The sequence below is a fragment of the Mustelus asterias genome, chromosome 1 (genome assembly GCF_964213995.1).
Source record: "Mustelus asterias chromosome 1, sMusAst1.hap1.1, whole genome shotgun sequence".
NCBI classification, from domain to species: domain Eukaryota; kingdom Metazoa; phylum Chordata; class Chondrichthyes; order Carcharhiniformes; family Triakidae; genus Mustelus; species Mustelus asterias.
In genome coordinates this window covers 16,277,157-16,290,216 of record NC_135801.1, presented here as the reverse complement: position 1 = coordinate 16,290,216, position 13,060 = coordinate 16,277,157, and the positions used below count along the sequence as shown (strand labels likewise).

Below are 13,060 nucleotides of genomic sequence, written 5' to 3'. Positions count from 1 at the left end.
AGATAAAAGGGGACAGGGGAAGCACCCAAGGCCGCAGTCAGAGGAATAGGCACGGTCATAAGATGGAGATGAGGAAGATTGCAGGGTGGGACGTGGCCATGGAGGGCTTTGAAGATAGAAACTCGGGTTTGAGGCATTAGAGAAAAATATAGATCAGCAAAGACAGGGCTGATGGGCAAGTAGGACTCGGCAACCTCTATCATTAAGTAATGGAAAGAAAATGTTCCGGCACACAAGAAAAGAAAAACAAAATGAACATCTTTTTCACCTCTACCCCTCGCCAAGGCATTATAAAACTTGACTGCCACCCAATTGCAAAAAGTATTTGCTTTACAGCCCCTTTCCAGGAATATAAGAGTTCAATCAAAAGCCAATTCTTCGAAGAGAAGTCCCCCAAAGAATCACCCATTTTATTATCCATTTAAAACATTTGGAAGAGTTAGTTACCAGGCGAGATCCACTAAGCCTCCCTGCTGAGCTATAGCTGCTTTGACTCGATTGGCAAACTGCACAGCATCTTCACCCTCCTGTAAAGCAAAGGGAGACAAACCATTACTCGGCAATCACTCAATTCCTGATGGGGAAAACTATGTGAGAGTCAGTTCTTAATGGAAAAATACAAGTTGAATAAGATGACTCTGTGAAGGGATTTTTAAAGCATTTCATTTTCTAAATTGCTATCTCCACCTTTTATCCTCATTACAAATTTGAATCTTTTGTAGATTTGGTGTCACCTAAACAATTTAGCTCTTGTTAACTGTTTAATATGATTCTCCGTTGTGTATGGGACCAGGTCTCCTTGTCCAAACATGTGTATGTCTTTATTCATAGAAACCCTACAGTACAGAAAGAGACCATTCGGCCCATCGAGTCTGCACCAACCACAATCCCACCCAGGCCCCACTCCCATATCCCTACATATTTACCCACTAATCCCTCTAACCTACGCATCTCAGGGCAATTTTTTTTAGCATGGCCAATCAACCTAACCCGCACATCTTTGGACTATGGGAGGAAACCGGAGCACCCGGAGGAAACCCACACAGACACAAGGAGAATGTGCAAACTCCACACAGACAGTGACCCAAGCCGGGAATCGAACCCAGGTCCCTGGAGCTGTGAAGCAGCAGTGCTAACCACTGTGCTACCGTGCCGCCTCTAAGCTAACACTAGGTGAGGTACCACGTGAACCCGCAGTCTTTCTGTGGCTCTGGCTAACTGGTTTCTGGCACCTGTGTTGATTTTTCATGAGCCTCGCACCCTTGAACCATAGAGATCAAAAGATTGTGCTAACACCAAGTTGCTCGATCAATATCCTCTTGAGCATCCAGACAGCATGCAAGATTGTTCAGCATCTATGTAGTGTTAGGGACAAACATCTATGCAGTGTTATTAACCAACACCTATGTAGTATTAGGGACCAACTCAGAAACCCCAAGGTAAATAATGAAGTTAAACTAGACCCCAGCTAGCTTTTTGAATTTTGGCATTAGTGTGAGTATAAGGTGTTTTATCCAGGTGTGATTCTATTGACACACTCGGGAGCTTTTATCAAAATAAACTTTATTTTACAATACAGTTTAACTATAACAAATGAATTAGCTTAACTTTTACCAATTGAAATATTTAAACATGACAAGGTACAATTCTTAACTGCTAACCTCTCTCTATTAATTCCAATGTAAGCAATGTTCCTCACAGGCTTAAACTCCTATTCAAAATCAGTTAGCAAACAACACAGGCTAATGTGCTGGTATATAGGCTGCCAGCCCTCAAGGCTCCAGAACACCTCTGCAGAGAGACAGACCTATTTCTCCTCGCAGGTCCCAAACAGCAGACTCGAGAGAGAGAGAGCAAAGTCTCTTGCTTCTTTCAGAACCAAGGAGAAAATGTCTTTCTCTGTAAGTTTATTTCCTCTCATTGGCACATGACTCTTTCTCTCGTCAATCAACCTAATCAATCCTACTCTGAAACCCTGAGGGAAAAACCAAAATTAAACAAAAATGCATTCACTCAGATTAAACACCCAATTTATTCTCTTGCATTCTCAGCATGGAGCTGTCCAGTGCAGACAAATCAGCACCGTGTAAACAGAGCTGAATTCGAAACATACCCCTTACCAGAAACATGATATCATTACATTTCTTAAAGATACAATACCATCACAAAAGCTACCCATCAAACAAGTGGCTGCTGTGGCTCAATGGTAGCATTGCCTCCCTTCAGTCAGAAGGTTATGGGTTTAAGTCCCAATCCAGGGACTAAAACACAAAATGTGCACAAACACTCCAATGCAACACTGAAGAAGTGTTGCACTATCCGAGGTGCCATCTTTTAGATGAGATGTTAAACTTGTCTGCCCTCAGGAGAACACAGAAACACCCCAAGACTATGAGTTAAAAGAAGGGAAGTTCTTTCCAGTGCCTTGGCCTATCTTTATCATTAAATTACATCACTAATAAAACAATTAACTGATCATTATTGTATTGCTGTTTGCGGGTGTTTGCTACGAACATCCTGACTGCTGTGTTCCTTATGTTTCAGCAATGGCGACACTGCAGCAGCAATGTCATTTGCTGCAAAGTATGTCGGGATGTTCTGAGGTTGTGAAAGGTACTACGTAAATGTACATCTTTCTTTTTACTTAAATTGCCTCTTGGTTGCCTATCGATGGCCAACCCAGTATTGAACCTTCTGAATAAACACCAGACTTTGTTTTAAATAGACATCTGTCTAAAGGCTTATTTGTTAAAAAGCACAAAATTCTGAAATGTGACGGTCCTGTATCTTTCAACATGTCCTCTGACCACCTACAGAAATTACATCCTTTGTGTATTGCTAAAACCTCCTCTGTGGTGAAGCTCAATTTCCTCTTTCACAATGAATATTTCAAATGCACTTAATTCCATCTTAGAACGGTTCATAGTTCCCCTATCCTAGGAAATCCTGCACACTTTTCCTACACACAGTGATATAGTCTCTGACTAATCCTTTCCCAGCACCTCAAAACCATGGAATTCTTCAATCGTTTTTAGTCTTTTAAAAGCCAGATTTGGTGTCACCGAGTCTGCAGTTCAAACCCTGACTGTACAACTCACGTTCTTCATTTAAAAAAATAATTGGGTGAAAAGTTTGGCAAAACTCAAGTCACAAGTAAATCTGTTTAAATTGGACTGCTTTGTCAGCAGTCAGCAGAGCCGATAGTTGCCCAGTGCAAGTTCCTGCGGGGACACGGTTAAAAGGAACATGAAACTTCAATATTGCCATTGTCAAACAGTAAAAAGAGGAAGTGACTGCCTGTTCAAAAACCTCCAATTATTGCAATTTAAAATGATTTAGGTGAATTAGACTATTCAGAGAGAGCTCACATGACGGTTAATGGGATAGTCATGAAAGAGTTACAAAAGGGCAGATGGAGCTGTTCTAATGTTGAGAACGTAGGAAATTATTAGGGTGGCACGGTGGCACAGTGGTCAGCACTGCTGCCTCACAACGCCTGGGACCTGGGTTCAATTCCTGGCTTGGGTGACCGTCTATGTGGAGTTTGTACATTCTCCCCATGTCTGTATGGGTTGCCTCCGGGTGCTCCGGTTTCCTCCCACTGTCCAAAGATGTGCGTGTTAGGTGGATTGGCCATGATAAATTGCCCCTTAGTGCCAGGGGGACTAGCTAGGGTAAATGCATGGGGTAATGGGGCATGGGTGAGATTGTGGTCGGTGCAGACTCGATGGGCCGAATGGCCTCCTTCTGTGCTATCGGATTCTATGATGGGTGAATCAGTGAGAAATATGTTCTGTAGCTAACCCCTTGCTGTATCTGCCCTGGGTATGTTTGCTGGGACAGTGTAGAGGGAGCTTTACCCTGAATCTAACCCATACTGTATTTGCCTGGGAGTGTTTGTTGGAACGGTGTAAAGGAAACTTGTAACAGATCCATGGCTGTTTGTTGGACTGTCTTGTTAAAACTTTCAAGAATGGGAGGAAAAAGAAGAGTTTCTCCCACCAGGGATCCTCGCTGTACACGAAAGCCACATCAGGAATGTTCAACATAATATGGGGCTGGAGACATTTGTGGGTCAGAACAGATAAAGCACGTGGGTTTCATTCCCAGATTGAGACGAGAGAGCCAGTTGGGTTTATAGGGAATCAAGTGAGTGTTAATGTCACTTATTGGTGTCAAGCCACAAATTACCAAATCTTTTGAGTTCATTTTCGCCACTTGCCCTGATGAGATTTGAACAGGTTGTTAGTAGGTACTTGAACCATTGGCTAAAGTGAGTGCTGAGATATTGGGAACTTAAACATTACGATAAGAACACTGCAAACACCATTTGCAATCTTCATACAGAAGCTTATTGTTGAACTCCTCAACAATATTATTGGAGCGAATGCTGGACAATGCTGTTGGTATATTGTATGCTCAAGTTAATGGAATAGATTACTCTTTGCTCAACTTCTCTGCATACAACCAAAAACAGGTCCCTATTGCCTGTGCCTTGAACACTGTCAAAAGTTTATGAAACACCATTGCAATTTAAGTTCTTGCCACACACATCTACAGTATATTAATATATCTGCATGTCATGCACCATTTCCTTATTTTTATATTTCAAATTCCTAAATTCGCAAGTGTAATGGAAACTGGCTGTGCAAACCTGTCACCCTGTATGTACATCCTCACACCAAGAATAGTGCTGTAGCCCCACAGTTTGCACCTTCCAATCTGAACTGCAGAGAAATCTCTACTTTCCAACCAGCCCCACTTTCTTACTTCCCAAGTTGCCACAGGTTTTCTTCTTTAACTGGGAGTAATAATATGAAAGTCTTCCATAAAAATGTGATGATAAAATAGGGAGTGAATTACACCCATGCTCCCTGAATCATTTCTCTCCTGCCCACTAATCCTGCTTTACTTGAAGCCTTGACTATCCAACTACAATGCCACAGGACAATTAGTCACAAACCAGTCACCTACCTGTCTGGTCATTGGAGGCAGGTACCACACGTTGCACACTATAGCCCAGCTGGTCATCATTTGGAGCAAGTAGGATACCATCCCATATTTACTGCTGTTCCAAAAAGCATCACCAAACTGAGGGTCATACTGCAGAAAAAAAACAATGATACCAGCTCACAATAGTCCCACTATTCCAGACAATGCTTTAAGAGGGCAATTGCAGCAAGTAAAAATGTTAGGTATTTAAGAAACCAAAATCTTACAATTAACCTACTTTCCCAGAAGGTAGCCTTTTCCTCCTCAGCCTAAAGATACGGAAGTCTTACAGTGAAACATAGGAGGAGGATGGGGGGGGGTTGGGTTTAATGGTTCAGAGAACAAGCAAAGGAACCAGACTCCTTGCGATTCTGTCTTGGAAACTGAACACTTGTTCTATCATAACTGACAACTGAAAATTGGAGGAAGCAACATGTCGTCTTGAAGAGTTTTGAAAGAGTAAATAAGGAGAAACTGTAGCCACTGGTGAGGGATTCAGCACGTGGGAAGACATGGATTTAAGGGAATTGACAAAAAAGGCCAGAGGTGAGATGGGTGCCGGGGGGATTATTTAAACATCGTCATCTTAAAGCACTGCATGAAAAAAATGGCTTAAGAAGATTCAATAGGAATTTTCAAAAGGGAATTGAATGGAGAAGACTGGAAGGGGGAGAGAAAATGGCAGGATATAGGGAAAGATTGGGACTAATTGGACTGCTCTTTGCTGCATAGCCTCCTTCAGCCCCTGTGCCTGATTAATCGGCGCTCATTTGAACTACTGCTTCATGTCTCAAGGTTGTTGAGAGAGAGAGCCTGGAATAAGTTGACCATTTGCCATTTGGCAAGACTGGGAATAAAGAGCAGAATAGAGATCTGATAAACATTAAAATATTAATAGAGGACTCAACAAATAGGACATGCCAATACATGGTTCTTGCTTGGCAAAGCAGACCAAAGCCTAAAGACCTGCAGACAATAGGCCTGCAGTTTGGAAAATTGAGAATAATAAACAATGAACACAACTTGGAACAAGACACTTACTGTTTTCAAGAGAAAACAACTGTGAATAACTTCATATATTCTTAGAATCGGGGTATGCATGCTACTGAGCAAAGCTTTGGACCAAGACATTTTCCTGATGCACTGATATACAAGCTGGACATTCCCTCGTGGCTTGAGTACTGAATGAGTGTAGGCACACACACACACACACACAACTCCAGGCACCTCTCTATGAACAAGAGATGTTATTTTTTAAATAGCTACAAGCTAGCAAAAGCAATTTCCTCCAATTGATTCGTGGACCAGAAGGAATGAGGGATGGGATTCCCCAATAGGAGCTCCTTGATCGGTTTGAGCCTGGGTAGCACACAGACTGTTGAAGATCTCGAGAGGTCAAACAGTTTTTTTTTTTAAAAATGAAAATCTTCACCAGGTTACCTTGATTGCAACTGGATATATCGTTCCTCCTATTTCAAAACTTCCTTTCTTAAACATCATGACAGAGGTATTGTTAATGCAGGTACCTGGGAACAAGTTTCATATTCAAGAATTAATTCGCAAACTTATGCCAAAAGGGAACAACAGCTTGCAACGCACAACACTGCCAATCAAGCAAGATAATGTCCAAAGTGACTGTAATAAGTCCTCAGAGGCAGAAGTCCCTTCATCAAATTTCTTTTACTTACAAAGTCTAACAACACTATACAGAGTGCTGTCAGCCAGCAGTCTATATCCGGAGTGCCAGAGGAACTGACACTCCTGGTTAAATACAAAGCAAAGGCTCCCTGATTAGCCCATCACTTGACTCCTTACTCAGGGACATCTTTTGATGTCCAACCAAACAAACAAAACCAAATTAGCGACAACTCAAAAGGGCAGTTCCCAAAAGGTGGGGAACCACCCGAAACAAAAGAAAACTTAAAACATCAAATTAAAATGTGATTAAAGGGGTCAATAATACCCCATTAATACCCCAGCAGGCACAGAAGGCATGAACAGTTAAAGGGTAAGACAATATTAACTTGTAGGAAAGGGATATTTCGCCTTGTGCAATACCTCACTGGAATGTGATAAAGGAACTATTGGGATTTGAACCCAGGATCGCTTGCTCACTAGGCAGGCGCTTTAACCAACTACGCCACAGAGCCTGACGACTCCTTAATCAGGGAGTTCATACTCTAATAGGCCAACTTCAATGGCCTGATTGAAGTCATTACACTAACACCCAGACTGCCTCAACATTCAACCTTTTTGTTTCTAGGTATCAAACTAAAATACTGCAGACACTGGAATTTGACACAAAAACAGAAAATGCTGGAAAATCTCAGCAGGTCTGACAGCATCTGTGGAGAGAGAATAGAGCCAACATTTGGAGTCTGGATGATCCAGGTGATCGAAACTCAAAACATTAGCTCTATTCTCTCTCTACAGATGCTGTCAGACCTGCTGAGATTTTCCAGCATTTTCTGTTTCTATTATTCATTTCTGTTTGGGGGGCAAGAAAATTGAAAGGAAGCACTTCAGTGTAAAATTCCTTCATTGGCCGACCCATTCAGGAAGCTTTATTTGTCAATTTAGTATCTGGCATCTCAACTCATCTCCAGATGTCGGGATGCAGCTCAAGTTACTCAGCTAACATTGACTTTTGGCTACATGGGGTCCAGCAATGGGGGACATCTTTTCAGCCCAAGTCTCAGAAGAAAACTGCTCAGTCTTGGAAAGTCCTAATTTCCTACTTCCCTAATTTCGGAAAGATCCACAAACCTCCAATCTGGAGAATACAGTACCAAAATATCAATGAGGAGATGCAAGGGAAGGAAAAACGTTCAGACTTACAGCTAATGCAATTCTTCAACTAAATTACAGGACAGATAAGCACATTTGTTTCTTCAAAGATGACACGTAATTCAAATTAAGTTACCCTTGCACTATTGAAAGCCTGAAAAAACTATGAAGAATGAATCACACCGGCCATAAAATTATCCTTACCTTCAGGGAATATTAAAATTGGTAATTTTGTCTTATCTGCAATATGATCACTTAGCCTGTGAATAGAAGAGAAAGTTTATCATGCAACAGAGAGCACAATCTTCCTTAAGCCACTTGAAGACTATCATCTCTCAACATTTACAAATCTTTCCCTTTCTCTTGTCTTGGTTCAGTTTGGTAAACAACAGGCCAATTGTTCATGGGTGTCAAAAGCCACAAACTCAAGGCTACTCCATCTCACCCCAAAAGATATCAGAGGCTGCAAGTCAATTGAAACATCAAAATTGAGATTGATTGACTGATTTTTGTTAGGCAAGGACACGCTGAATATAGCTCCAGCTACTTATCTTGGATTCAAGACAGACCCACTGTGTGGAGGGCAGTACGGTGGCACAGTGGTCAGCAATGATGCCTCACAGCGCCAGGGACCCGGGTTCCATTCCGGCTTTGGGTCATTGTCTGCGTGGAGTTTGCACATTCTTCTCTCCGTATCTGCGTGGGTTTCTTCCGGGGGCTCCGGTTTCCTCCCACAGTCCAAAGATATGCAGGTTAGGTTGATTGGCCATGCTAAGTTGAACCTAATGTCAGGGAACTAGCAGGGGTTACGAGAATAGGGCCTGGATGGGATTGTGGTTGGTGCAGACTCGATGGGCTGAATGGCGTCCTTATGTCCTGTAGTGATTTTTATGAACAGATTCAAGAGGTTGAATTGTCCACTTGTGTTCCATCTTTTTGAATGCATGTCCATTCATATAAGGCAATTAACTGGTTGGATCGGCGTTTGTTTTCCTGAAATCTAAATTAATACATTGGAGTCGGCATGGTGGCACAGTGGTGAGCACTGCTGCCTTACAGCGCCAGGGACCCGGGTTCGATTCCCAGTTTGGGTCACTGTCTGTGTGGAGTTTGTACGTTCTCCCCATGTCTGCATGGGTTTCCTCTGGATTCTCCGGTTTCCTCCCACAGCCTGAAAAATGTGCTGGTTAGATGCATTGGCCATGATAAAATTCTCCCTCAGTGTACCTGAACAGGCACCAGAGTGTGGCAACTTGGGGATTCTCACAGTAACTTCATTGCAGTGTTAATGTAAGCCTACTTGTGACAATAATAAATAAACTAACTTTTCCCTGGTGTCCTTCAGGAGCCAAGAATGTGCCATAGAGAATGAAGTACATCACGGTTGTCAGGTTAGCACACAACAAGCTTCCAACACCAAGGTCGCACAGTCTGTTCTGGTGATGCTGGTTGAGGGATAAGTATGGGTCAGGGAGAGAGGCCCACCTTTCATTCCCTCAATATTTCAGTGTGGTTATCAGCCTGGATTATGAGCTCAACTCTCTGGAGTGGGAAGTAATTTCACAATCGCCTGACTCAGAGGCCAGAGTCATCCCATGAGTTTCAGCTGTCAACCTGAATGACAAACCTTTTTTTTTTCCAATTAGTGCAGTGGTGCAACCTTGATTTACAAGCACCAACTTTGAAAAATTTAAATCCACAAATATATTGAGACAATGGAATGGCGGTGGGCAGACTTATTACGTCAGGGCGGCACAGCCGTTAGCACTGCTGCCTCACAGTGGCAGGGACCCAGGTTCGATTCCCGGCTTGGGTCACTGCCTGAATGGAGTTTGCACATTCTCCCCATGTCTGTGTGGATTTCCTCCGGTTTCCTCACAGTCCAAAAGACAAAGAACAAAGAAAATTATGCCACAGGAACAGGCCCTTTAGCCCTCCAAGCCTGCACCAACCATGCTGCCCATCTGAATGTGCTGGTGAGGTGCATTGGCCATGCTAAATTCTCCCTCAGTGTACCTGAACAGGCGCCCGAATGTGGCAAGTAGGGGATTTTCACGGTAACTTCATTGCAGTGTTAATGTAAGCGTACTTGTGACACTAATAAATAGATAAATAAGTTAAGCAGATCATTATTGCTGCCCCAATATTCCTCCACATTTAAGTCCTCCAGTCAGTACCGATCTCCTGACATCAGGAACTGGGAATGAATGCCAGTTCAAGAATGCTACACACAGCAGCCACTGCAACTAACCTTTTTATTACCAGATGGCGGTCTTTCATTTCGGATCGCTCAAACCAGACATGTGGACAGGCCTTTACCATAGACCGCTGAATGATTCCCATCAGCCCACCATGCACCTGCCCAACCTAGTCAGAAATGGGCCAATTAATTATTTGCAGCCAATTTTGTTTCTCCCTAACATCAGCACGTCAACACATTGAAAGAAATACAACAAACAAAGCACACAAAAATGACAAACTTTTAACAAAACACCCACAATAAATTTTGCCGACCAGTTCAAACTTTCAAGTTAGACATTAAAATTACCGACGCATCGTCAGACTGATGTTCATAAAGCCACAGCCAAACCCATTATAGTCATTCCAAAGCAAATTAAAACAAACGTTAAAGAAATGTAGCGTTGGACCATGAGCGGAATTTTACCGGTACGCCCGCCCGAGGTTCGTATGAGCCCGCCCGAGGCCAACGAAGAATGCCATCCTCCGAGGCTCGCCCGCTCCCAGAATCGAGGCGGGCATGCCGGGAAAATTCAGGCCCATGAGTTTTTTAAATCTCACTGCATGTTTACAGGGTTGGTATGAATGCCTGGTCCATGTTTGGAAGGAGGGATCAGCAATGGATTAGTGCTGTCTGCAAACCATTCTCTTTCCAGGTTTTGCAAAATTTATGACATTGTCAGGTTGAAATGTTGGGTGGCACAGTGGTTAGCACTGCTACCTCACAGCGCCAGGGACCTGGGTTCAATTCCAGCCTTGGGTCTGTGGGGGTTTCCTCCGGGTGCTCCGGTTTCCTCCCACAGTCCAAAGATGTGTGGGTCAGATTGATTGGCCAGGCCAAATTGCCCATTAGTGTCCCAAGGTGTGTAAGGGGGAGTACCGGAGTAAATACCTAGGTTACGGAGTCTGCACTGACTCTCCAAAAGAGCATCTTATCCAGGCTCTGGGTAAGATGCTCTTTTGGAGAGTCGGTGCAGACTCGATGGGCCGAATGGCTTCCTTCTGCGCTGTAAGGATTCTATGTTCCATCAACTAAAGAGGAGAAATCTCGAGGTGGCAACATGGTCCATTGATTAGAACATCCATATTTTCAAATTAAAAATTGGGGGCACAAAGCCCAGCACTCATCCTATTACGTGGATAGGGCCTGGATGGGATTGTTGCTGGTGCCAACTCAATGGGCTGAATGGCCTCCCTCTGCACTGTCATCTGCGGCTGCACAGCAAGCTGGGCCCCTGCTCCTGAAACACTTGCATGTCTTGCCCCAGCCGTCATTCAATTACTTTGGGTATTTTGGCTCCGGGGACATTTTCCCTTCAATCAAATTTCAGGAAAAAAGCTGCACACAATCCAGGGACTGTCCCGGGATATTGTGGGGTGGGGGGATTGGTGAACCCACATAGCCATTACTAGGGCAAAGATTTGAGGTTGAATTCCCCAAACAAGGAGTATTATTTGCCCAGAGCTGTCACCAGAAAAAGGGGACACATGTTCAAAGTCTTTTGAATTCTCTACCTAAGGAGGGCTGCGGATGCTCCATCATTGAAGACACTTGAAGCCCGTGAAAAGGAAGATTTTTGATCTCTCAGGGAATTAAGGGATATAGGTACGGATGGGAAAATGGAGTTGAAGCCTCGAGATTAGCCGCAATCGTACTGAATGTTGGAGCAAGCCCACTATGGAGCATGTGGCCCACTCCAGCTCTTATTTCTTGTGTTCCGCCAATGATTCAGTGCAATCCACGGAACTAAAGGTTGCTTCATTTGAATTGTTTGTCAATTTGAGTTTGTCAAAAAACTAAATGGCATCCCTGCTGTTTTTACTGAAATAGCTTCGTGCCAATTACTGTCTAATTTGAAGTTTGGGAACAAACTACTTAATCAACTGGAGAAGATTGCCAAGCGTACCATGTTACATTTGATTGAGGAACAAAAGTTGTTTATGAAGGAGTTCACCAGGATGTTGCCTGGTCTCGAGGGTGTTGGTTATGAGGAGAGGTCGAATAAAATAGGATTGTTTTCACTGGAAAGACGGAGGCTGAGGGAAGTCCTGATAAGAGGTCTGCAAAATTATGAGAGGCATAGACAGGGTGGATAGTCAGAAGCTTTTTCCAAAGGTGGAAATGTCATTTACAAGGGGGCACAGGTTCAAGGTGAGAGGGGGAAGGTTTAAGGGAGATGTGCGGGGTAGGTTTTTCCACACAGTGTGTGGTGGGTGCCTGGAAAGCGCTGTCAGAGGAGGCGGTGGAAGTAGGCACATTAACAACGTTTAAGAAGCATCTAGATGGGTACATGAATAGGGAGGGAATAGAGGGATACGGACCGAGTAAGGGCAGAATGTTTTCTTTTTAGTTTAGTTACGGCATCGTGATTGGCATGGGCCTGAAGGGCCCAAAGGCCTGTTCCTGTGCTGTACTGTTCTTTGTTCATCAAAACTGGAAGGAGCAAAAGACAAGGTGAGCGTGAGGGGGAAAAATAGTGAAAGAAAGAGGTAGAGAGTGAGATACAAAAGGGGCAAAAGGGAAGAGAGGAGTGAGTGGTGTATAGGGAAGCATACAACAGAGAGACGAGGACAAACCTTCATCTTCGGAAAGAAATGTTCTCTATGTGGCCCAAAGCAGTGGATTAAATTACTTCAAACTCTAATTCATTAGTGGGAGGCTTCTTAATATATATTTTTCTTGCTATTTTTAAAATAGAAGCCATGTGAACAGCTTAAACTGCTCTAGATGAGCATCATCCTTCTCACCATTGCATAGCCTCTGTCATTGGCTAATATGACGACATCTATTGGTGACGTGTGGTTTGCTACACATATGCCTCCTCTCTTTGGCTTGTTTTCCCTGTAACCACAAAGTATTCATTAAAGTTTTCCCACATTAATAGTCAACAATCCCCAGCACCTCTATCCTCTCATTTATATCACACAATCGCAGCCAATAATGCCAAGGCCTTAAATTATAAGACCAGTGTCTGCGTGGGTTTCCTCCGATTTCATCCCACAGTCCAAAGATGTGCGGGTTAGGTGCATTGGCCATGTTAAA

At 43.4% G+C, this 13,060-nt stretch overlaps 1 protein-coding gene across 3 annotated transcripts in view; it reads right to left on the bottom strand.

Annotated features, from left to right (window-relative positions):
• gpat3 (glycerol-3-phosphate acyltransferase 3) overlaps positions 1-13,060 on the bottom strand; it is a 59,798-nt gene that overhangs the window by 3,580 nt on the left and 43,158 nt on the right. For all 3 annotated transcript variants that reach the window (XM_078209933.1, XM_078209952.1, XM_078209943.1), the window contains exons 7-12: positions 12,766-12,859; positions 10,031-10,146; positions 7,984-8,039; positions 6,433-6,518; positions 4,975-5,103; positions 448-527 (exon numbers count right to left, since the gene is read on the bottom strand). In XM_078209933.1, the coding sequence (XP_078066059.1) occupies positions 448-527; positions 4,975-5,103; positions 6,433-6,518; positions 7,984-8,039; positions 10,031-10,146; positions 12,766-12,859 (561 nt within the window). The remainder of the gene's footprint in view (positions 1-447; positions 528-4,974; positions 5,104-6,432; positions 6,519-7,983; positions 8,040-10,030; positions 10,147-12,765; positions 12,860-13,060) is intronic.